Source organism: Suillus subalutaceus, assembly GCF_016647625.1.
Source record: "Suillus subalutaceus strain FC151 chromosome Unknown DFJ58scaffold_13, whole genome shotgun sequence".
Classification (NCBI taxonomy): Eukaryota; Fungi; Basidiomycota; class Agaricomycetes; order Boletales; family Suillaceae; genus Suillus; species Suillus subalutaceus.
The window spans coordinates 494472-516898 of NW_024540262.1; the positions used below are offsets into that span (position 1 = coordinate 494472).

A 22427-nucleotide genomic window follows, 5' to 3' on the forward strand; every position below is an offset into this window, starting at 1 on the left:
TGGAACTTCGACACTGTACAATTCAGTGTAGAGAGCTCTCAATGAACTAATGAACACCGAGTGCTCAGCGACGTCATGGATGAATCACAGACACTTCCTCGTCGGTGCTTCTAGATATCTTTTGCAATGTAGATACCGCGAGCACACCTTGACAGCTTACCGGTCCACTGCGGTCGAAGGGCACTGTTAGCCTGCCGGTGTGGGAGGCAGCGAGAAGGAAGTGAAAGTTCAGTCAGGATCAGTGAGTATCCGAGTCAAGCTCGTGCGCTGGTGATTCGATCCGATGTAAAGATTGGCACAGGCAACTAAATATTTCTTTGGTATTACAAATGAAGCACGCAGTTTCCGCCTAAGTATCGCCCACCATGCTGGGCTAGGGCTATGCCTTACTGTATGTGTAACCAACAAGCAGGCCCAATGTGGGTGGAGACTCCTGATGGTGTCTAGATCAGAGTAACTTGAAACACTTGGCAAACTTCCACATAAATTCGATCGACATTGACCCAACGCTGACGACGTATGCGACGAGCCAGACCGCGGTGAGGATGCGACAGACAGTGTCTTGAGAGTAGAAGCCTGCGATCAACATCGCTGCGGACGAAGCAGTGCATGAGGACCGAGAGAGAGCACAGCATCAGTGGAGCAACTCACCAAATATGAAGCAATTCAGGGACAAACCAACAAAGAACATGGGCATGACCATCGATAAGAGATATGACAAGAGGAAAAAACCGCCCGGCTTGATTTGCTGATGATGAGTTAGTCGATGCAGTCAATGAAGCAAAAAATAATCCTCACTTCTTGCGTGCACTGCCGATCGGCGTGTAGCCAACGCATCATGCTCAAGCCAGACGTCAACATTGCAATCATGGCCATCATGAGTGATATGAAGAGTAGAAAATAGGGGGCGGGCGACGTGTAGTCGAAATACGGAGCGGGAGAGACAGTGGTCACGAAAACACCACTTGTCGCGAGAAGTAGACCCGCCTTCTGAAGTTTTAGACTGTGTAAGCGCCAGCAAGGAGTCGAGAGACTTACTGCGGTGATAGTGTTGGTCAGGATAGAACATAGCTTTTCCCTCACGTTCTTGAATGCCTCCTCAGATTGCAATGATCCCCAATGGGCTTCAAGATCGAGGCGTCCTAGTGCAAAAAGGCAAAGTACTCTCGTTAAAAAGGACGTGTCACGAAGGGTTCCGGGGAGCATTCGGTCTTCAGCAAGTATACTTTGATCGGAAGTCCGAGTCTCATAGATGCTGAAAGCCTAGCGCAGTTCAGTCATACAACGAGCAAGTCTTCCTACATTTTGAAAACGCACCTCCGGTAAAGCCATGTCGAGTGGTCAAAGAGAAGAGTGCAGCTGGACTACGTATACCGCATCTTGACATGCTGGCTTATATACGATTGACCCCGTACTGCCAGATAGTATCATCTCAAGTATAAGTCAGCGGACTCATGGAGCATTTCACAACTTTGAAGCTCATCAGCGGACTCATGGAGCATTTCACAACTTTGAAGCTCATCAGCGGACTCATGGAGTATGAAACCGCACTCTGAATCAAACTTTGACAAAATCATGATCAAACTTCTGAACTTCTTACGGATCTGTCCGGATCCGTCTGTACACGACTTGTCAGTTCTCAACGTAACATGTAACATTGTGTCTATGAGGCAACTACGATAGTGATGAATATCCGCAAAATACCGTGACCGGTTGTAAACTTATACTTGTAGATGGATACTATCTGGCAGTACGGGGTCAATCGTATATAAGCCAGCATGTCAAGATGCGGTATACGTAGTCCAGCTGCACTCTTCTCTTTGACCACTCGACATGGCTTTACCGGAGGTGCGTTTTCAAAATGTAGGAAGACTTGCTCGTTGTATGACTGAACTGCGCTAGGCTTTCAGCATCTATGAGACTCGGACTTCCGATCAAAGTATACTTGCTGAAGACCGAATGCTCCCCGGAACCCTTCGTGACACGTCCTTTTTAACGAGAGTACTTTGCCTTTTTGCACTAGGACGCCTCGATCTTGAAGCCCATTGGGGATCATTGCAATCTGAGGAGGCATTCAAGAACGTGAGGGAAAAGCTATGTTCTATCCTGACCAACACTATCACCGCAGTAAGTCTCTCGACTCCTTGCTGGCGCTTACACAGTCTAAAACTTCAGAAGGCGGGTCTACTTCTCGCGACAAGTGGTGTTTTCGTGACCACTGTCTCTCCCGCTCCGTATTTCGACTACACGTCGCCCGCCCCCTATTTTCTACTCTTCATATCACTCATGATGGCCATGATTGCAATGTTGACGTCTGGCTTGAGCATGATGCGTTGGCTACACGCCGATCGGCAGTGCACGCAAGAAGTGAGGATTATTTTTGCTTCATTGACTGCATCGACTAACTCATCATCAGCAAATCAAGCCGGGCGGTTTTTTCCTCTTGTCATATCTCTTATCGATGGTCATGCCCATGTTCTTTGTTGGTTTGTCCCTGAATTGCTTCATATTTGGTGAGTTGCTCCACTGATGCTGTGCTCTCTCTCGGTCCTCATGCACTGCTTCGTCCGCAGCGATGTTGATCGCAGGCTTCTACTCTCAAGACACTGTCTGTCGCATCCTCACCGCGGTCTGGCTCGTCGCATACGTCGTCAGCGTTGGGTCAATGTCGATCGAATTTATGTGGAAGTTTGCCAAGTGTTTCAAGTTACTCTGATTTAGACACTGCCACTGATCTACTAGCTCTTACTTACACCGATCTGTACATTGAGTAAATCAATAGCGCGACTCGAGCTCGATCGCTGTGATTCTTTTCGGAACTAAGGTTTCGGTTTCTGCCTCCCTGTGCTCTAGAAGCGAGACAGCACATTTCAAACACAATGTACCGCTCTGCAATGAGTTGATTTTCTCCCCATCAAAGTTTGTTTGCGGCATCTAGTCATTAGGCGAGTATGTCATCTTGAAAGTGAGATAGGTAGATGGTACCAAGTACTGGCACTGTTAAAGTTTGAAGCGTGTTTGATTAATCCGCAGTTACCTCTACTCACTTAGCGCCCGCACAACGACAAATCAGCCAGCAGTGCCAGCGCCGCATCTGCAACTATTCAGTGTTGCTTGGTAATTCTAAGCGCCGTGGAATTTATTGATTTCATGAAGCCTGTGCAGCTAGAAAGGGTAACTTAGGCACAAACTATATCACCGGTGTCCTGCTTAAGCTTAAGCTTCATCGATCATTCCAATGATTAAATAACGATCCTTGAGATTATGGGACAGTATGCTACGTAGATGCAAGCAGAACTACACGACTTTTTTCCGCGGCCTACCCTTTTTAACGGTCGACGCGTCCGAGTCAGAATTGGCGAGATACGCAAAGTTGCGTTTTATCGGCTCTACATAATTCATGCCAAGCTCGCGCAGGATAGTGACTTCGCTTTCGCCTTCTACAAACGTCCAGTACCCTTCCTCTGCATCCGCTGGGAGTGATGGATCAGAGGTCCATCTCCACAGGCCGAATTCATTGAGGAGGAAGCCCAGTCGCGCAGCTTTGGTACGGATGTCGAGGTTGAATTCCTTGTCCCCGGTCAACGCGAGTAGCGCTGCACCCTTCGACTTCACAGGGGCGAGGCTGCACGTCATTAAATCAGTGCGCCAAAAGATCTTTATCAAAACTTACTTCAAGTCCAATCGAACATAAAGGCCCTGCTGCTCGCGAACGCGCTCGATTCGTTGAGAACGTTCTTCCCAAGTTCCGTCTACAGTCCTTTCAGGTAGACGAATCACACCCTGCCATTTCTTGGATCCCAGGAACAGTGTCTCGGCGACGAGGCCACGGCTTTCGAGTGGGAAGACTACATCACGGAAGAGGAGCGAGTCCTGAGCTTCCCGTAGCTTTCTAGATAACGTGCGAAAAGGTACACTGTTAATTCCCTGTGTAACCGAGCCATTCTTTGACGGAGGCGTAGGCACATGAACATGAGAAGGGTGAGTCAACATAATATCAACGCCTAGGAGGGATTGAGCACCCCGTCGGCTATTGAAGTTAACGCAGAGAAGAGGAAAAGGATGCAGGCCACTTACTAGCTACCCACGAGCTCAACATCAAATTTACAAGAAATGTTCTCCGAAATAAATTTCTAGACATTGATGAGCCAATGGAGCGTTGTTCGAGTAATAAATCAATAACGTACAGCGAGTAGTTCGGCTTGACTTCTCTCGACAGGTCGTTCGAGATGTTCGTGGTATCGCGCGCCGGTTTGCTGCAGGGGACTCAACATGTCAAAGAATTTCGGTTTCTTCAGGTCCCCGATGGACGTACAGCCCGCGTCAACGAGGGCTTTCGCAGTCGTTGGGCTATAGTCATACAATTTGTCAGAACACCGTCAAAGTCGATGCGGGGTGAACGTGTAGTACCCAATGCCGGAAACAGACGTCAATGACCGAACTATCATTTTTTTTCGTGTCTCCTCAGGATCAGAACCTTTTCTTGCCTTGAATTTCGATGCTCCTTTAGAAGGCTCGATAGCAGCTTCTGGGTCCTGGAGACATGCATGAAACCCACGGACACTTGAAAGACGCGCAACACCTACGGACATAATCTTTACCCGACAAAGAACGCGTCTATCCTGTTGCTGATTCCGACGCCTACCCCTTTCAGCTACATAGAGTCCCTAGCATTAAGTACTAAACTCGTAGGGTCGCAGCGAATAGTTCCGACCTTTTTTACCTGAGCTACGTCCCGCACGGGTTCCTCCAGCGCGCCAATAACCTCGATAGCTCGTGCAAACGCACGAACTTTGTATCCGTTTCTGCTCGGGCAGGAGTTTTCACGCTCTAAATCTACGTCGGGGGTTGAGGATTCTCTCTCCAATTTAAACTTGAGGGAACTCACTTTGTGACAGCATTTGGAGGAGATCATGGTTCGGACCGATATTTCTGGTTGAGAATGCCGTCCTCGAACATGAACCATGGGAGAAGATAGTGGTCGCTCGGAATAGTGAGCGGGACAGCATGAAGCGCAGTACGCGATTCTCGAATTTTCTTGAGCCAGCTTGAGTGGCCACAATTCTTCAATCAGGTTGCCAGCTTGCAACTTGGCTTCTGTTCGGAAGTCTTAATTTGATTACATAACCTCTGTGTCAGGTGACCAACTGTTCATTTGCAACAAGTTGCACAAAAGGAAATTAAGACGAAGGAGCGGAAGAATTCACGAGTGCACAGAATCACAGATACAATCGTTCACTTCACAAAAAAAATGGCGATGAAGCAAAACTTAAAATACGTAAGCGCACATGCGAATCGAATGCGATGATAAGGTCATCACTCCAGCCTAGATACCCGCCATCTGCATCCTAGCTTGCCCAGCAGACTGTGCTCCTCCCTGCTGCCCTGCGGCACCTTGCACCTGCTGCTGCCCAGGTATGGTTTGATTGGGTTGTGCCAACACCAGACCCGGTCCCATCACGAATGCTGGGACTGTCTTCTCCTCGAGGTCTGCATAGCGAACGCTCATCTCTTTACGCTCTTTACACCAGTCATCGGGATTCCACCATGTGTATGTTCCTGCTTCACCCCCTGGGATTTTTGATGATGGAGCACTGCCGCTTTCTTTCGTTATCCAAATCCGTAGGTCTTTGTGGTATCGCCAATTACGATTCCACCTGTGAAGCCACAAATCAGTCCGAATCCATAAGTTAAGGCAGCCAAAACAGCACTGTGGGAGTTTTCTAGGATATGAACGGAGACCTACAATTCTTGCGCTGCTATTTCTTGTAGTGCATCCCTCGGACTTGAATAGAACATGAAAAACAGCGTCTCATCACTGAAAGCCCCAGCCTTGGCTGGTCCTAATGCGGGTGGTTGAGCGCTATAACACGGGGGTAGATGAAAATCAGGTTCAACGCCATGGGCTGCAGATTGATCTGCCCACGGCGTAACAAATGTCGAATACAGGTTTCTTTTATGCAACATAAGCAAAAACGGTCGAGCATCTAGCAATACATGACATACCCCTCATAACCCAGGTCGAGTCCCATTGCACCTAAATCCGTACCGACGCTGCTCAGACCTCCATCTGCATCAACACCTGCGTTCTTAATCATTGCGAGCAAGCCAAGTAGGCCCCACCGGTCTGCTGCGGACATAAGCACCTGCTGTGCAGGAGTCTGTGGGTGATGGTGAGCCTGCACAAGCGGGTTATGTGTCGGTTGTGGATTATGCAGCTGTGGGTGCGCGTTATGCTGATGCGGATGTAGATGATGGGTCCCATTCGACACATGCGGGCTTACTCCTGGAGGTGGTACACCGGGTGGTGCGCTGAGATCAGCACCGGGCGGTGGGTTCTGCGATTGAGACGAGTTCTGGCCGCTTAGTGGCTGCTGACCTGCCTGACTTCCCAGCGCTGGGAAATCATCAGGGCCAAAATCTCTGCTCTGCGCCACTGCACCTGCAGCTCCTGACCCACTCTGCCCTGCCTGCGTTGCATAACTTGTGACGTTAGAACCTGGTGCTATGGCAGGCGTTCGGTGCGCATTTTGTTGCTGGAGGGTTGGTGTCGGATAACTCCGTTGTGGTAGAGGATATTGCGACGTTGGGTAGGGAGAGCGAAATTGCGACGACAAGCCGGCTGGGGGAGCAAGACTTGGTGGTCGCTGTAATGGTTGACCTGGGCGGAACTAAGTGCAACAATGGCGCCAGAACAAGCTGGGAACACACCTGGTCGGTTCATTATGAGTTAAGAATATCTGCTATAAACGTTACTGTCATTGTGATAATTAGATACAGCGAATAAGAGAAAACTCACGGCAACTGGTTTGACGGTTTCTGATGTTTTGCGTATTAGCTGGTCGATGAATATCTTATGTTGATACTTGTTTGTTGACCTGTAACGTTCTGTTCACGGAGTGCTTGTCGGTTACGAATGACCGTCCACAAGAAGAACGAATTTGACGTCGTCAGCTTGGCTATGCTCAGGCAGAGAAATTTAGCAGTGCTTCCCAACAAAGAAAGTGGGCGCAAGCTATGATCTGCTGTCTATCCATGTACGTAAGTTTTCCCGCTGAGCTGCTGCCCTGACATTGCAATGTGCATGGCGCATGGCATATCATTGGCCTACTGCATGTGGCGTACCTCTCTGACTGGGCGTTCAGCTGACCGGCTCTACTCTACTTTTGTGTAATGTGTGCAACGGCTGAGTCTACCGCTCTGGGTACCCGGCTGATGCTAATGCCGTTCAAGCTGCGACGTCACATACACACTATTTTTGATCCTCCAGATACGGTGATTCTGCGGTCTTGCCCCAACCAGAAAAGATGTACTAATCTACAAACGACCAGCAACGCAGAGATTTCACACACCATTCACGTACCCAGGCGTATGGACCTCTTCGACCTCTCCTGTTCATGTCGGGCTGAACAGAACGAGTTCCCATCTCATAGCACGCCAACCGATACTTGCCTCGGCGGCTCGGTCCACTTACAATAAACAATCCCGTTAAGGGTTCGCAATCATAACGCGCGGCGCGGTCAAACCACGTTCTCTAGGTTCCCGAATATCGTCACTTTCTTGGCCGTTCGGTGTTGCCAGTTACCGATCACTACTCTTGCGGCATACTTCGAGCTAGCTTAATGGTGCCTGATGTTCCAGTTGGAAACGGGAGAGAAGTTAGAACCAAGCTGGCTCCATCAAAAGTTCAGCATGTCAATTTTGTGAAGCTACTTTCTGTCTCAGCAATTTTTAGCTCCGTATTTCTAGCCTCTGTAAGTGAATGAACGAATGTCATGATCATGTTCCAGGATACGTCTGGTTCCCGTGGTGTCACGATTATTATTTTGCGATGAGCCCTCAGTGTTTTGCTTGTGGTCTCGCCTGATCTCCAGTCTTACGGGAGCGACAACACGATTCGAGTGTCTGATGGAAGGAGATGTGTAGGTGCGAGAACCCTGAGTTCGACTAGTTGCCTTCCGTGGTCATGATCTTTCATTGGCTATGATCCATTCAATCAACGCGTCAAAGTTGCGTCAAAGGGGACTTGTGGTTGAAAGGGACCCTCATCTGGCAACTTGTCCGCTTAAGAAAAGTTTCCTTTCTAAAGCTTCACGGAAGGTGGCAGTCCTCCGTGCTAAATATAACCGAGGGAGAACGTCAGAATGAAATCTGCGTGTCGATGTCAAATTTATGCTCCGACACGCTATAGCCTCGTTTCGGTTGCACTCCGATATGCCATAAGTAAACCCTGCAAGGCCATTGATCGGTTTGCTCAGTGTCAGATACGCATCAGCATCCTCTGATCAGACAAGATGCTCACAGTGACATTGGTACGTCCATTTAATACCTGGGAGATCCTTCTAACATCACTGATGCGTATGCGCAGATTAGACATGGAGAGTCCACGCACAACGTGGTAAGGCTGAACTAGTGGTCGGGCGATGCCCACTAATTGCGAGATCATTGCAGTTAGCTCTGTGGTCGGGCTGCACGGAATGTCCTCTCACGGAAAGAGGTAAGTGGTAGTTCGAACACGTGTTTATCTAACGAGCATCACAACTGATCTTGGCTAATCAGGGACGCAGGTAAGCCCTTTCTCCCCTCTCCATCAGCCCAAGCTAAACCCGAGAACAGCAAGCACGCGCCGTAGGCGCATACTTCGCAAACACGCAATTCACAAAGATCTACGCGTCCCCTTTACCCCGCGCACGGGACACAGCCCAAGCTGTATTAGACGCGCAACCCACACCCAAGCCTCCTCATGATTTCACCATCGCCCAGATCAAAGAACAAAGCTTTGGAGCCGCAGAAGAGCATCAGCCATGCATACGGGAGCCAGGCAAGACGCTCGAAGCTCACTTCGCGGAGGACATATACCCGATTTTATATGAAAGCGAGAAACACGTGGCGTTTCCTGGTGGAGAGTCGGTGGAGGATCTGACAAGGAGGGCTGAGAGGGCAGTGAGGGAGGTTGTGCTTCCTCATGTGGTGAATGTTGCGAGGTCTGGGAGGGACGAGCATATCGCACTTGTGAGTCATGGGTTGTGTATTGCGCAAGTGGTAAGCGCAATTGTGAGATTGGGTGGGGGAACATGGAAGCGAAAAGGACCCATGGTTAATACGGCTTGGGTGAGGGTAGAGGTGCGGATTCAGGTGAGTGTGGCGGGCATTCGTTATGAGGTGTTGCTCATGGATGGCCTAGGATGGGATGTCCGTGGAAGTCACAGACGATGAGGTTCCTCCGGTAGAAGTGACAGTGACGGAGGAGGGCAGAGCGGATCACCTTGAAGGCCTTGTGCGTTGGTTTCGTTTGTGATGTTCGACTGGCTGACTAGAACATGACTGATAGCTCGACGGAGGCCCACTTCTTGGCATAAAAGCGATCATGGGTGGAGGAGTGGTGGATGCAAAGAGCCCAAATGAGGCGGAGGCTATCGCGCAGGCGCCCGCGGTATAGAGCTTTATTTGGACATACATCACGGTAGACTAGAGTTGTCAGTTGATCACGGCTGGGATATTAATGTTGTAATATGCACTTGTCAACATCCTGGACTTTGCTGTGCATGGTTAGCACCACGGGCTCATTATTTCCCGGTACCCAACATTCCGCACTTCCTGATCATGCACATACCGCAAGCGATGTCATAAGCTTGCTCAGCAGCTGGATTCAAACAAAAAAGGAAACCATCCAAATCTTGACATGGACATGCGGTGCCTGGAATTGGTTCACTTCCATCAGGCTAGCTTAGTAGCAAGACAAAGTTCTCTAGTTTCTGTGTTCGGGTCCTTGGTTATCATGCAGAAAGAATGCTCATACATCCGCATATTCGTCTCCTGGCTGAGGCTCACTGTCAAGACAACCGCATTCAAGTCCTACAGAATTATCCTCTCTGTTCTCCTGCGAATGATTCGACACTGCCAATCCGTCGTTAACAGAAAGGAGAGATCGTATCGGGAACACAGTTTAGCATTGAGCTCTCAGCCAGTGACCAACCAAGATGGGAGGACGGCTCCTGTGACTCTCGCAGTGCCACTGTTTCTTGAAGCACCTATAACGAACATTCAATTTCCAACTCCCGAGCTCAACCAAGAATTGGATAACGCGGCGTCGGGACACTCTTTTGATATCGTTCTCACTCCCATTGTACCCGAACCACAGGTCAGTCGATACGAGAGGAATGTACATGTGTATGCAAATCATGTTTGTCGAGCAAATTGCTGATCTAATCCATACTCACAGTCAAGACAAGGATGAGCCATTTGAGGTTAAGAAAGGTCCTTTGGACTGTTCCGAGTAAGCATGTTGGTGTGAGAGCCAGCAACAGTATTCAAATGGATTCGTAGGGAGCTTGCTGTGGTAGTAGGGTGGGAGCCGCTCACGCACCCTGAAGGGGCTTCATTCTTCTACCACCTATCTAAAGTGTGTCTGCCGCCCGCTCCTAATGACTTGACTCATCGCCCCACCAGAGAGTTTTCACTGACGCTAATGTTCGAAACCCTGAAACAGCTGTAAGGATAGGCAAAGCTATTGAGAAAGCATACGAAGAAGCGCGCAACGCAAACATCTTCTTGCACCCATCCATCGAGTTAGTGTTGGAGCTCATGGAGAAGGGCAATGAAGAATGTGGCTACTATTTTGTTGATCACGAAAAACGTGTCATTTTCTGGTTCCAAGACCACAAATCCGATTTGCTCATGTGTAACATTCGCGGTGTAGAGCGCAAAAGTCACATCAGTGAGTTCTTTCGTAGATTATTTTTCATTTAAGCATCTGTGAATATGTCGCTCCCAGGATATGCACTAGAATCACAGTATTGGTTCGTACGACTTTTAGAAGTAGGCATTCCCCTTACAGGGCTGAAATAAATGTGCTCACTTTGTTACAGAGCTCTCTTGTACCTCCCACGATTTACATACCACGAATCCGACAGGAGACACGTCGAGCTATTTCCAAACAAACGCTCCCTTCCGAAAGATGTCGTCATGAAACTCAAAGAAATTGTCATGCATGCTCACGCAGGTGAGTAAGGCCAATGGGTGTTTCATTCCCTACAAGATTGACTCGTCATAGAAAATATCACTTCTGAGACCTGCCTTGCCCCTTTTGCTGCGGATGAGGTTGCAAGTATGCTCAGCCTTGTGGATCTTCTCATGAGTGAGTCATGTTCTGATGCGTGAGGTCGTTGTTGATTATCTTTTCAGACAGTGATACCGATGATAGTGTTCACAAGGAGCGTGAACATTCAGTGTGGATCGTCGGTAAATCTGATCGCGAAATCCTAGCTTATTGCTTCTGATATATTGGCTTATTTCAGCTCGATTGATGAGACTTTTCTGTAAGCTCAGCCCAGTGGTTCACGAATCCCCTTTCCTGATTTATTTGCTAGGTAACGCCAAGTTTGTGAATTTTTGTGGGCAACCAGGTGCTCGACTGAACGTAGACCAATCATTATACCGAGAATCCATCACCCGCCCGAAAAGGATTTTTCTTCGTCTCATGAATGTAATGCTGTTTGGATCCCCTGATGCACAGAGCAAGGCTCTTCACAGGATATGGGTCGACGATACCATCGTTCAGCCGCGGTGGAAGAATTTTATTGATAGGCTCACTACTGAATGGAATGGGTATACAATATTTGTGAGTCATGTTTTCTTTATAATATGTTTGAGCAATGAATGACCATCTCAGTCCACTGTGATGCTTGCTGTTGATATCAGCTTTCTCGGAGTCTCATTTGTCCAGGCTCAACCGTCTGCAATCATTCTAACTTATCTGTCTACCCTCTGCGCTATGGGCTCGCTATTGGTCTCGCTGATCTTGGCTGGACAAGTTAATGACAGCCGGCGAGGCTCCGCCGAAGCTGTGGTAAGTTTTCTTTGATTGTTTTATCTGTATTGTTTACGTGTACAGGCCTCTTTCATGGTAGGAATGTCGCATTCTATGCTTGGCCTTGAGAGCCTTGCCCTCATGCTCAGTCTACCGTTTGCTCTTTTGATTTGGGGGTGCGTTTCCGGTTACATTCAAAGGGTTAGTAGCTCATTCTTTGACAGAATGACGTTCTTTGCTGCAGCATTGTCCACCCTGATCTTCCGCACGTCTGGCGTTGTCGCCATCTCGATTACATCTCCGGTTTGGGCCTCTGTATTCATCCTTGTAACGTGGCCTGTACTGGCTGCCAATGATATTCACATCTCTCATTTGAGATCCTGGATCATAGAACATGTGTCTATTACTGATTCGTCTACAGGTACCACCCCGTCTCTTGTCTAGGGCTTTCGCTTTTTAGTGGGCGCGTGCAGTTGTATCTGATGTTTCAGTTGATGAATGCGACGCCACGTTTCCTCCTGGATATTGATACATAGGACATGGTTTGCACTAGATTAATGTTCATTACTATGAGGTCGCTATCACATATCGTATGTTCTACATAGCGAATGTAAATACACGACCTATAGAATTATGTGTGTGAATCAGTCTCAACATACTGAGCTCAACCAAACCGTGGGAAAATACTGGATGGCAACCGGTCAGAGTCTTAAGCCGAGTGGAAGGAGGTCCGCAGTACTTATGGAAGACAGGACTGCCGCGCCCCCGACGTGGACGGGTGACTTCAAAGACAATGTCATAGTATACGGCGTACGCAGGGCATCTGCGTGCTACAAAAAGTCTGCATCATGTCTGGACGTGGAATCAATCCACCTCTGCTGTCCTCTTTGACGCGGTGCTCGCCATGGCCCTACAGTATTTTCCGGAGGTGTGTTTTGAAAACGAAGATTTGCTGTCATAGAACTGAATTAGGACGTTAGACTTTTACGTTCCACGAAGAGCAAACAATCCCTGCATCCCTTCGTGACACGTCCTCGTTAACGAGAGTACTTTGTTTTCTGGCACTCGGACGCCCCGATCTTGAAGACCACTGGGAGTCACTGCAATCCAAACAAGGATTCGAGGACGTGAGGAAAGGGCTGTGCTCTATCCTGTCCAACACTATCTCCGTAGTAAGCTATTTAACTCTGCGAGTTCAAGCCACCGCTGAAATACTCGAAAATTCACAAGGCGAGCCTGCTTCTCGCGACAAGCTGTGTTTTCGTGTCCACAGGTTCTCCTGTGCCGTTCTTCGACTATTCCTCACCTGCGACTTATTTCCTGCTCTTTATGTCACTCATGCTTGCCATGATTGCAGTGATGACATCTGGTTTGAGCATGATTCGCTGACTACACACTGACCGGCAATGGACTCAAGAAGTAAGGATATTCTTGCTTTACCCACGATATCGGCTGACATCTTATCAGCAACTCAGGTCGGGCGGCTATTTCCTCTTTACCTACCTGCTATCGATCATCATGCCCATATTATTTGTTGGCTTGTCCCTGAATTATTTCATACTCGGTCAGCTCCAGTAATTCAGTGCTCTCTCTGGGTCCTCATGTACTATTTCGTCCTCAGCGATGTTGACAGCAGGCTTTCACTTCGAAAATACTGTCTGCCGCATCCTCACCGCGCTCTGGCTCGTCATATACGTTGTCTGTATTGGGGCAATGTTGACAGAATTCGCGTGGAGGTATGTGAAAGGCCTCAGATCACAATGATCTGGACACCGTCAGGAATTTCTACTATTTCTTTTCGCCTCTTTAATGTGTTGGAATCTTTAGCGCTTGTGTGGATGTACAGTAAATTTCAGCCCAATGACGGGCTGGACGACACTTCGGGTACTGCATGTTTGGTTTGTAACAGTATAGAAGTGTTAAGTTAGTGGCTTTTACTACTTCAAATATATCAATGTTTAATTCGAATGGTCGAATTACTGGCGCAAGAGCCTTTGGTACGTCAGAATTCTTTCTCGTTTCTGTCTGTGCCTCTATGTAAACGTCCTCCGAGATACACTGATGAATCGAGGAGCATTAACAGGAGCCTTGAAAGCTTGATGCTGCAGTCAAAATGCAGGAGAGGGCTCAAGTATTGTTTGTTTTGATGATACATACATAGAACATGGTTTGCACTAGGTCTTGTATGGCGTCGACATAAGTGTAGTGGCAGCAACTCGAGTGGCGCATTCTCGTCTGATTTTGCAAGTTTCCGACAAGTGCGCATATATCCAACTGGGCCTGGTATTACATCTCAACTCACCTGGTCCTCCCATTCTGTTGAATATGACTTGTAGGTTTTCACTGGTAGAGGTGTGGGGTCGGAGACTCCGGAGTTGGGTCGGAAATCATCGGTTCACAATTGGGTCTGCCTCATTCAACAGCCAACCAACAACAACATAACTCAAACTCGGAGTCAGACAGATGTCTCGGCAATTTCAAAACCTCGATGAAGCTGTGCGTAACATACATGTATATCTGGGTATTGTTTCTTGACATCTATCTCAATCACTCTTGCTCAGCTGGATGAAGTCGAAAATGATAGACGGGGTGATTCTGGACATACCAAATGGTCCAGACAGCAGCGTATTAATGTGACCCTTCCACCTCCGAAACGCAACTGTCAGATCTATGGCTACTGCGTATCCAAGAGGTGGTTCTGTGATACGGCTCTTTCCTTCCTTGGCAAGGTGCATCGCAACCGTCCCGCCCAGGAGGCCCGGAGCAGCGCCCAGGTAGACCCCATCTATGGAATTGCAAGACACTTCGGCATTTATTCGATGGGTGTGGGTGAGGCAACTCTACCTCCCGGGCAGATAGTTCCAGTGGAATGCATGGACGGCGAACTCGTTAATGTGCTGTACATCTTCAGCGACCAACCTGGCAATTATCGCCAGCGCCCAACTCAGAAGCAGGTTGATGAACTTACCAAGTTCGTGGGCAGGGAGCCGCAGTGGTGGGTAGACAGCTCGACAGGAAGCTTCTTCGAGCGATGAGTGATTGAATGCGTGGGGGGTCAATCGCAGGGATTAGACTGGGCAACTAGTAGCGGCAGGGGGAAAGTTGATGAGGCTTCTATCAAGATAGTCTCAAATTGAAGGTGTCTCCGTCAAGCGTCAATGTATTCGGAATCATCAAATTCAACATCGCCGATGGACTCGGAGGTACAATTGGAATGAGAGATGATTATATGGGGGAAATGGTTGGGTGAAGATGGTTGGGGAAAGTTAATTATGTAATAGAATGGAGACGTAGCGTTTTCAAATGCACGGGCTCGGCCGTCGACGTCATGTCAAAAGACGTTGACCAATGACCAAATGCCCTGGCAGCGCCCACCAACGACATGGACATTGGAGACGCGCACAACTTGAATAATCAAATCTCACACCTCCGGTGCCACTGCGGCCCGTCTGCTGCCAGTAATAGCTTCAAGTGGCTGTGTATTAGAGCTTAGTAGGGTACCGCACGGGTAACACCGAGGGTCGGAAAGTTGACACCGCACCCGCACCCGCCAACACCGTACCCTTCACGGGTACGGGTACACACCGACCCGTCAATGTCGCGGTTTATGGAAAACACCGCGGTGTCTCTGAACACCGCGGGTACATTACCAAGAAGAGTGTATTAAGTATTAACAACAATGAAATAAAATAGTACTACTTTTCCTTGTCATTCTCCTCTGCTTCGACTTCATTTCGCTTCCGTTTTTGAGTCCTGACAGCGGCTAAAAGGTCCTCCATCACCAGAAGATCACTTCTGCCCCACGCTCCGAGGCAGAGAAAGGCACGAATTGTTGATGGTGCGAGTCGGTTGCGAGTAAAATGAAGGAGCTGCCGGCCCTGCGAGAAGACACGTTCAACCGCAGTTGATGTTGCTGAGCAAGATAATAAGTATTGATTGATTGAAAGAGGATTCGAAGGAGACATACCTGGGACAGAGAGATAGTCGAGTGCCATCCGATGCAGCATTGGATAAGCACGGCAGTTGTTTTGCCACCATGCGAGTGGGTCCTTGGTTTTCACAGTTGGTAATCGAAGAAACTCATCCAACTCGCTACTAGTAGTACGAGACATGGAACCAAGTGAGTAGTCACCAAAGTCATCCTCGTTCTGTATAGTTGTCAGTGTCAGTGCAAAATTAAATGTTGCATACGGACTGTGTCTGCTTCAATGTCATCAGTAATCTCGGCAGATTTCTGGTATTTATCAATAAACTCTTCGCGAATGAGCTTCTCGGCAATGTCAATCCATTCTTTCTCCCAGGAATGCTCACGGAAGTACTCGAGCTTCAAGCCAGGATGTAGGACTTTATGAAGATGATTAATCAATGATGTCAATGAAAGTTTGAAAGGCTGACCCATGGCAATGCGGTATACGTTGGAGAGATCTGTAATCTTCCAGGTAGCGATCCATCTTGTTCTTTGCAAGCTGCATAGCCGACACAACTGCAGGGTGATATGCTTCCTTCGTCTGTTGATTGAGCTTGCTATCAAGTTTGTCCATTGCCGGTATCACGGCTGCGATAGTGGCTGAGTCCTGAGAGAAGAACAAGGTAGCCTTCTTGTATTGCTGGTGGATCAAAATAAGTGAGACAAATAAATACAATGTATGACGAGCGAGACCTACAGAGAGAACCGCAACGAGGTCAGCAACAATTTTCCACTCATCGTCATCCAATTCATATTTTTTAGCCCGCCTGAGGCTTTTATCACTCGTTATGCGATCAATGGGTACCTGATACTGTAACGCGAAGACCAGCATGTCATATGTGGAATTCCAACGTGTCGCAACATCACGTGGCATGAGCTTTTCTTTCAAGTGTGATGCTCCACATGCCCGTCGCCATGCTGGGAGCAAGAGAGTTGTTGAACGAATTACAGCGAAAGACAGACCACGAATCTGCCATATGATATTAGCTAGTATTAGATGCGGATCTAAGACACTGACCTTTGCAATAGTTCCTTTGACAGCGGCAGTGTCATCTAACATCTTCTCACGATTGGCTTGCGAGAGCATTTCCAACTCGTCAATATTGTCATCAGCGTCATCAAGCTCAGAGGTCAAGTCAACTTCCTCTACTTCCGAATCATCATCTAACATAAGTGGCGGCTCATCATCATCCACATCATCATTGGCTTCAGATGTTGATGCTGCTGATGACTCGGAGCTGCATCATTGGCTTCAGATGTTGATGCTGCTGATGACTCGGAGCTGAATGGTTTCAGCAAAGCTTTTGCCGAAAGCTGGAGAGTATGATTAAAACATCGAACACGGTTGACAGACTCAAACGAGTTGTCGAGGCTCGCAAGCTTTGTTGTTTGAGTATCATTGGCAGTCGCGTTATCAGCATTGACTGCAAGAATCTACAATCTTCACGTTAGCATGATTTCTGCAATATTCAAGATCGGCTTACTCTCTTCGTCAGCCCAAAGCGTTCAAGCATTGCTTGAAAGGCTTTCGCCATTGCAGCACCAGTATGTGACTATAAGATAAGATTGTGAAGATTGGTGGAGCATTCGAAATGGCCTGTGACGTACCCTCGGCAACTTCAATGATGTCAAGCAGAAATGAAAACATTTTACCCTCATACTCGAGGTGGACTGTCCACGCTACAAAAGCACGGTGGTTGGGTGAAGTCCAAGCATCCGTGGCAAAGTGTAAGCGTCCAGGGTGATCCTAACCATTGTGTTAGCCAATTTTCTGATGTTAGCGAAAAGCTTACACGGAGAAGCTGTCCAATGCGTTCGCTACACTTCTCGAATGCTACTTTGATATTGCGGGACAATACATCAGGTGATGGAAGTTCAATGTTCGGGCGACCTGCACAAAGAAGCTCGCGGAGTTCACGATCATTGATTATATTAACTGGGCGATTACTTTCAGTGATCCATTTCACGAGACGAGCACTGAAACTAATGTTAGCATGCAAAAATATCCAGATTCAGATCATTTACCGAACTTCTGGGTTCGTGTGTGTCCGATGGGAGTAATGGACGGGCTGTTGGCCTTGGCGTGCAAATGCTGCGTAGACAGAGCCACTATTAGCACCAGCATCCTTGCCCTTCATGGCGTTGTTGACGGCATCCTCGCCAAAGCATCCAATGGCATGGTGCTTCAGATTAGTCGTCGAGGACTTATCCTTTGTATCCTGATAGCGGCGCACACCACCTAAAGCTGTCTTACACTTACGCGCACCACACGGGAAAAAATGACACAAGCGGCCATTGTGGTGTTGGACCACAACTTCGGATGAAAAGAAACTATAGATAGGTGACCGCCAAGTCTTCTTGAGAGCCTCTGTATCATTGGTATAATCAGATATTTGCAAAAATCAATGGAAAGAAACATACCAAGATCTGCAGAAGGATCGGGATCAGGCTCGAATGCACCTGCCCGTTGATTTGTTATCGTCAGTGGCAAGTGAATCAGTACTTGATCGCGTAAGATCAACGGTGTCTGTGGGGCTCGATCGAGAAGACCGAGACACAAATGGACTGCTTGACCTTCTTCAAGGGGCGGGCCAGAGCCTTAGCACCCTTTGCAACAGCCTTTTGAGTGACCTGGCCTTCTCGGAGATGGACGACGAGATAGACTTAGATGATGAGTGTGACTGGGTAGACGAAGCATCAGATGCCTTCTTTGTGAGCTTAGTTTTCATGGGGAGACGACTCAGTGGACTTACTGGTCTCGAGTTTTTGCCTTGGCTTTATGGTAGTGACTCGAGCTTCTCTGCAACGAAAGTGTCAGCACAATAAATTGCTAGAATGATTCACGGGGGTACAAAAGACATGACAGAAATCAGTATAGCATTCACTTGTGATCCTCAAGCTCTCAGAGGAAGGAAAAAACAGAGAATCAAACACGGTGTTCAATGGCTGTCGCGCGCCTGGTTCCCGATTTGGTATATTATACCCGCCCAAACACCGTCAACCCGCGGTGAATGGCCACGGTATGCTCAAGGGTACGACTATCCTACTCCGTACCCGTACCCTCCAAACCCGTCAGCATAGAACCGCGGTGTTACCCGTACCCGTGCGTTTTCCCTAGAGCTTAGAGGGTTATGCTACATTATCATATACCGTGAATTTCTTATTTTGCACACTTCTTCGTGGTGGACTTAGCGATGCTCACCATAGTTCCGCTACACAGCGAATCCCATACAGGTACGAATATCGAGATGAGCATTAACCCACCTGTACTCTCAGGCTCCTCTTTGACGTGATGTTCGTCATGGCCCCACAATATTTTCCGGAGGTGCGCTGCCTCGAACTGAACTAGGATGCTAGGCTTTCACACTCCCGAGTCCCGGTGAATGAATGCTAACAGAGGAGCAAATAATCCCCGCATCCTTCCGTGACACGTCCTCTTTAACGAGAGTACTTTGTTTTTTTGGCAACTCGGACGCCCCGATCGTGAATACTACTAGGAGTCACTGCAATCCAAGGAGGGATTCAAGGACGTGAGGAAAAGGCTGTGCTCTATCTTGTCCAACACTATCTCCGTAGCAAGCTATTCAACTCTGCGAGTTCAAGTCGCCGCTGAAATAGTCAAAATTTCACAAGGCGAGCCTGCTTCTCGCGACAAGTTGTGTTTTCTTGTCCACAGGTTCTCCTATGCCATACTTTAACTATTCCTCACCCGCGACCCTATTTCCTGCTCTTTATGTTACTCACGCTGGCCATGATTGCAGTGATGACGTTTGGTTTGAGCATGATTCGCTGGCTACACACTGATCGGCAGTGGACTCGAGAAGTAAGGGTATTCTTTCTTTACCCACGACGTCGGCTGACATCTTTTCAGCATGTTATCGATCATCATGCTCATATTATTTGTTGGCCTGTCTTGGTAATTGTTTCATATTCGGTAAGCTCTAGTAATTCAGTGTTCTCTCTGGGTCCTCATGTACTATGCATCAGTGAACCGGGGGAAAGATGAGAAGAACATGTATGACAATATACAGTATCGTAACGGCGCTAGACCGCGCTAGTCTCCAGCACGTTTATTCAGTCAGCGCCAATGGGTTCGGTTCACTCAAACTTCGGCTCTGTACTGTATCTACATATTATAAGCAGAGCGTTTGATTCCGCGGAAGAAATTCTCGCCGACGCCATGCGCGCGCTCCACCATGTGCTTTATTTGGCTTACGTGTTCTCGAACAATAAAATCAATCTGGACTAGTCTGGACCGCTTGGCGCTGCGTTTGGACCCTCTTATAATCTCGTTGTATCGCACTGTTTGTGCCTCAGCGGTTCTTCTTTCACAAACGCATGAGGTATGTTCCACGTTTACTTTGCATGCCGGCTCTCTCTTACTGTATTCGCCTCTAGACTCGTTTCTTAGGTACTGTCAATGTCATAGCGGTTCTTTCACAAACGTTGAGACTCATTTCTTAGTTTCTACTTACATACTGCTTTAACCGACATGGCTTCAGAGGACCTTTATGCAATCTCCGCTGACTGGCTCAAAAGCATAGAGGGTTGCGTCGTCCACCGGAGATGCTACGTCATTTGTGAGCCATTTTCTTTCGGATGGGTGGTTTCAGAGGTCGGTGCTTGTCCAAGGAACTGAGGTACACTCACGAGTGTTCTCTCTCTTAGATCTTCTGTGTTTTTCTTGGAATTTTAGGACACTATCAGGTCCGGAAAAAATACGCGGATTCCTCTCAGAGGTGGTTGATGGAAAGCCGCGACTTGAGCATTCTGGTCTTCGTAACTTCAAACCTAGACGATCACACTGCCAATGCGCCTCACCATTGCAAATGCCAGGTCCGCAAGACATTAAAGGAGTACAAGGTGCTTTCACATTATCATTACGAAAACCAGCTGCACTCGGACGAGGTTTTCTTCCGTCTGATGCAAGATGCCGATGGGAAGTGGAAGGCTTTAACTCTTTTCACAAACATGCAGGACCTTGTCGGGCATGAGGAGTCTTCTGCAGATCAACACGGCTTATACGAGGGTCGAAAAATGACCTGGGAGGAGGATGTTGACGCAAGATTCCGTGCTATAGAGGCGGACCCCACTGTTTGATAGGTGCTGTGCAGTTCTCTCATTAATCATGATGACTTGACAAGGATAAAAAGTTGGTGGTGGACAAGCGGGCCTTATGTCTGCAGCACGGCTGCGTAGGTTGGGCATCCGTGCGCTCGTGATCGAGAAAAATGCGCGTGTCGGAGACTCCTGGCGACAACGGTATGTGCCAACATAGCGATGATATGTTCTTTGTTATAGATGCGAACTACAGGTACCCGAACCTTACGCTGCATACCCCCACATATCACAACTCCAGTACGTCTTATCATCTTTCTATAAGAGGCTTGGGGCTAATCTATACAAAGTGCTTTACAGTCCCTATCCGTATGTACTTTCCCGCCGTTCAAAGGTATCATGTTTCTCAGTAATGCTAGGACAACCTTCCCCGAGTACATTCCTAAGGGGAAACTTGCTAATTTCCTAGATTCATATGCTGTGGACCAGGAATTGTGTATCTGGCTCTCGAGTAGCATAGCCTCAACTCCAGTGTACGACTCATCATCCGCAAGATGGACCGTGGAAATCCAGCACGGAGACCAGAAAGTATTCCTTAAACCGAAACACCTGGTACTTGCCACAGGATACGGGAGCCCTCGCATTCATACTTGGAACGGAATGGACGAATTTCAAGGAGCCTTGTATCATTCCGACTTCCATAAAGACGCAGAGCGATTCCGAGGCAAACGTGTTGTTGTTGTGGGTGCGGTAAGTCGTATGTCTCCATTTCATACTTGCGTGCGCACTCACGAGAGCGTCAGGGCAATGCTGGTGCAGATATATGTGAAGATTTCGTAGCGCATGGTGCCACTGAGGTGCGTGTATGTATTGCACTATATCAAAGTCATGATTTCATAAGAAGAAGAAAGGTAACAATGGTCCAAAGAAACGCCACATGTGTTGTATCTTCGACTACCGCAGAGAAAAGCTTTAAGTCGCCTTTCCCTGACGGCACCCCTGTCGAGGAACTGGATTTCCGCATGAATTCAATGCCTATGGCCTTTATCCTGCAACTGAAAATATCAGGTGGGATAGAACACACGAAGATGCTCGACAAGGAACTCCATGATGGTTTGCGCAAGGCTGGATTCAATTAACTTGGGAACTTTCGCCCGGTAGTGGCGAGGTTGGGGTGGACGGATTTGTGTTCAGCCGCCGGGCATCAGGAACCAGTGCGTTCGGATTTGTTCTTGAGGAGAATGACATCTTAAAACACCATACAGTGCTTGACGTTGGCTGTGGTAAGCTAATCATCGAAGGCAGAGTTAAGGTAGGACTTGTATTCATTGTTGAGAGCTGTGTCAGATTGTTGCGATATATGCCCAGATAAAGCAAGGTCAAGATATCAGTCACCTCGACAAAGATGGGATCACGTTTAAAGACGGCTCCAAGCTTTCAGCAGATGCTATCGTCCTAGCGTATGGTCTGACTAGTAGTTTCTGGTTGGTCTTCTCACGTATGTTGCAGTACAGGATATGAACCCATCATGAAGACTATGAGAGCTCTTCTTGGCAATGAAATTACCGATCAACTTCCACCTGAGGTGTGGGG

At 48.1% G+C, this 22427-nt stretch overlaps 9 protein-coding genes across 9 annotated transcripts; 6 read left to right on the top strand and 3 right to left on the bottom strand.

Moving 5' to 3' along the window:
* Positions 1-269: 269 nt before the first annotated feature.
* Positions 270-1538, bottom strand: DFJ58DRAFT_911392 (uncharacterized protein). Its single transcript, XM_041395230.1, has 5 exons — positions 1318-1538; positions 1039-1263; positions 799-987; positions 652-748; positions 270-591 (listed from the first exon to the last, which is right to left on the bottom strand). Exons 1-5 carry the CDS (start codon positions 1330-1332, stop codon positions 449-451), a joined length of 669 nt encoding a protein of 222 aa, XP_041248524.1. The 5' UTR covers positions 1333-1538; the 3' UTR covers positions 270-448.
* A 295-nt stretch (positions 1539-1833) lies between these two features.
* DFJ58DRAFT_723470 (uncharacterized protein) lies at positions 1834-2716 on the top strand (the record flags this gene model as incomplete). The annotated part of the gene is made up of 5 exons (XM_041385004.1): positions 1834-1848; positions 1903-2127; positions 2176-2367; positions 2417-2513; positions 2574-2716. 5 exons carry the CDS (start codon positions 1834-1836, stop codon positions 2714-2716), a joined length of 672 nt encoding a protein of 223 aa, XP_041248525.1.
* A 541-nt stretch (positions 2717-3257) lies between these two features.
* DFJ58DRAFT_767000 (uncharacterized protein) lies at positions 3258-5071 on the bottom strand. The gene is made up of 8 exons (XM_041388836.1): positions 4889-5071; positions 4715-4836; positions 4607-4654; positions 4411-4535; positions 4188-4350; positions 4078-4133; positions 3674-4030; positions 3258-3625 (listed from the first exon to the last, which is right to left on the bottom strand). The coding sequence occupies exons 1-8, from the start codon at positions 5007-5009 to the stop codon at positions 3298-3300; spliced, it is 1320 nt and encodes a 439-aa protein (XP_041248526.1). The 5' UTR covers positions 5010-5071; the 3' UTR covers positions 3258-3297.
* Positions 5072-5194: 123 nt separating this feature from the next.
* DFJ58DRAFT_767004 (uncharacterized protein) lies at positions 5195-7150 on the bottom strand. Its single transcript, XM_041388837.1, has 5 exons — positions 6800-7150; positions 6712-6743; positions 6007-6661; positions 5747-5953; positions 5195-5657 (listed from the first exon to the last, which is right to left on the bottom strand). The coding sequence occupies exons 2-5, from the start codon at positions 6722-6724 to the stop codon at positions 5327-5329; spliced, it is 1206 nt and encodes a 401-aa protein (XP_041248527.1). The 5' UTR covers positions 6725-6743; positions 6800-7150; the 3' UTR covers positions 5195-5326.
* Positions 7151-8184: 1034 nt separating this feature from the next.
* Positions 8185-9577, top strand: DFJ58DRAFT_767012 (phosphoglycerate mutase). Its single transcript, XM_041388838.1, has 7 exons — positions 8185-8312; positions 8369-8398; positions 8452-8497; positions 8560-8567; positions 8617-9135; positions 9185-9277; positions 9332-9577. Exons 1-7 carry the CDS (start codon positions 8295-8297, stop codon positions 9437-9439), a joined length of 822 nt encoding a protein of 273 aa, XP_041248528.1. The 5' UTR covers positions 8185-8294; the 3' UTR covers positions 9440-9577.
* Positions 9578-9778: 201 nt separating this feature from the next.
* DFJ58DRAFT_723474 (uncharacterized protein) lies at positions 9779-12253 on the top strand (the record flags this gene model as incomplete). Its single annotated transcript, XM_041385005.1, has 13 exons — positions 9779-10170; positions 10223-10276; positions 10327-10402; positions 10450-10717; positions 10775-10793; positions 10869-11002; positions 11054-11137; positions 11185-11241; positions 11298-11318; positions 11370-11620; positions 11672-11848; positions 11894-11985; positions 12034-12253. The coding sequence occupies 13 exons, from the start codon at positions 9779-9781 to the stop codon at positions 12251-12253; spliced, it is 1845 nt and encodes a 614-aa protein (XP_041248529.1).
* A 460-nt stretch (positions 12254-12713) lies between these two features.
* On the top strand, positions 12714-13198 carry DFJ58DRAFT_723475 (uncharacterized protein; the record flags this gene model as incomplete). Its single annotated transcript, XM_041385006.1, has 3 exons — positions 12714-12737; positions 12790-12981; positions 13040-13198. 3 exons carry the CDS (start codon positions 12714-12716, stop codon positions 13196-13198), a joined length of 375 nt encoding a protein of 124 aa, XP_041248530.1.
* A 983-nt stretch (positions 13199-14181) lies between these two features.
* DFJ58DRAFT_767025 (uncharacterized protein) lies at positions 14182-15204 on the top strand. The gene is made up of 2 exons (XM_041388839.1): positions 14182-14305; positions 14371-15204. The coding sequence occupies exons 1-2, from the start codon at positions 14273-14275 to the stop codon at positions 14842-14844; spliced, it is 507 nt and encodes a 168-aa protein (XP_041248531.1). The 5' UTR covers positions 14182-14272; the 3' UTR covers positions 14845-15204.
* A 5064-nt stretch (positions 15205-20268) lies between these two features.
* DFJ58DRAFT_837881 (uncharacterized protein) lies at positions 20269-22419 on the top strand (the record flags this gene model as incomplete). The annotated part of the gene is made up of 11 exons (XM_041392420.1): positions 20269-20391; positions 20484-20805; positions 20930-21038; positions 21091-21134; positions 21229-21584; positions 21638-21691; positions 21800-21902; positions 21996-22048; positions 22100-22117; positions 22203-22318; positions 22344-22419. Coding segments are annotated over 11 exons (1374 nt in total), but the record flags the coding sequence as incomplete, so codon positions are not given.
* Between the last annotated feature and the right edge of the window lie 8 nt (positions 22420-22427).

Excerpts from the sequence above, each read along its gene's own strand:
- DFJ58DRAFT_767000 (XM_041388836.1), bottom strand. The coding sequence starts at position 5,009 with ATGCTGTCCCGCTCACTATTCCGAGCGACCACTATCTTCTCCCATGGT. Across the intron at positions 4,134-4,187 it reads GTCAAGCCGAACTACTCGCT|AAATTTATTTCGGAGAACAT; the intron begins GTACGTTATTGA and ends ATCAATGTCTAG. Across the intron at positions 4,031-4,077 it reads GTTGAGCTCGTGGGTAGCTA|CCGACGGGGTGCTCAATCCC; the intron begins GTAAGTGGCCTG and ends TAACTTCAATAG.
- DFJ58DRAFT_911392 (XM_041395230.1), bottom strand. Across the intron at positions 988-1,038 it reads TGACCAACACTATCACCGCA|GCGGGTCTACTTCTCGCGAC; the intron begins GTAAGTCTCTCG and ends AAACTTCAGAAG. Across the intron at positions 592-651 it reads CCTGAATTGCTTCATATTTG|CGATGTTGATCGCAGGCTTC; the intron begins GTGAGTTGCTCC and ends CTTCGTCCGCAG.
- DFJ58DRAFT_767025 (XM_041388839.1), top strand. The coding sequence starts at position 14,273 with ATGTCTCGGCAATTTCAAAACCTCGATGAAGCT. Across the intron at positions 14,306-14,370 it reads TTCAAAACCTCGATGAAGCT|CTGGATGAAGTCGAAAATGA; the intron begins GTGCGTAACATA and ends ACTCTTGCTCAG.
- DFJ58DRAFT_767004 (XM_041388837.1), bottom strand. Across the intron at positions 5,954-6,006 it reads CTCGACCTGGGTTATGAGGG|AAACCTGTATTCGACATTTG; the intron begins GTATGTCATGTA and ends GTTGCATAAAAG. Across the intron at positions 5,658-5,746 it reads GAAATAGCAGCGCAAGAATT|GTGGAATCGTAATTGGCGAT; the intron begins GTAGGTCTCCGT and ends GTGGCTTCACAG.
- DFJ58DRAFT_767012 (XM_041388838.1), top strand. Across the intron at positions 8,399-8,451 it reads GAGAGTCCACGCACAACGTG|TTAGCTCTGTGGTCGGGCTG; the intron begins GTAAGGCTGAAC and ends AGATCATTGCAG. Across the intron at positions 9,278-9,331 it reads CGGATCACCTTGAAGGCCTT|CTCGACGGAGGCCCACTTCT; the intron begins GTGCGTTGGTTT and ends CATGACTGATAG.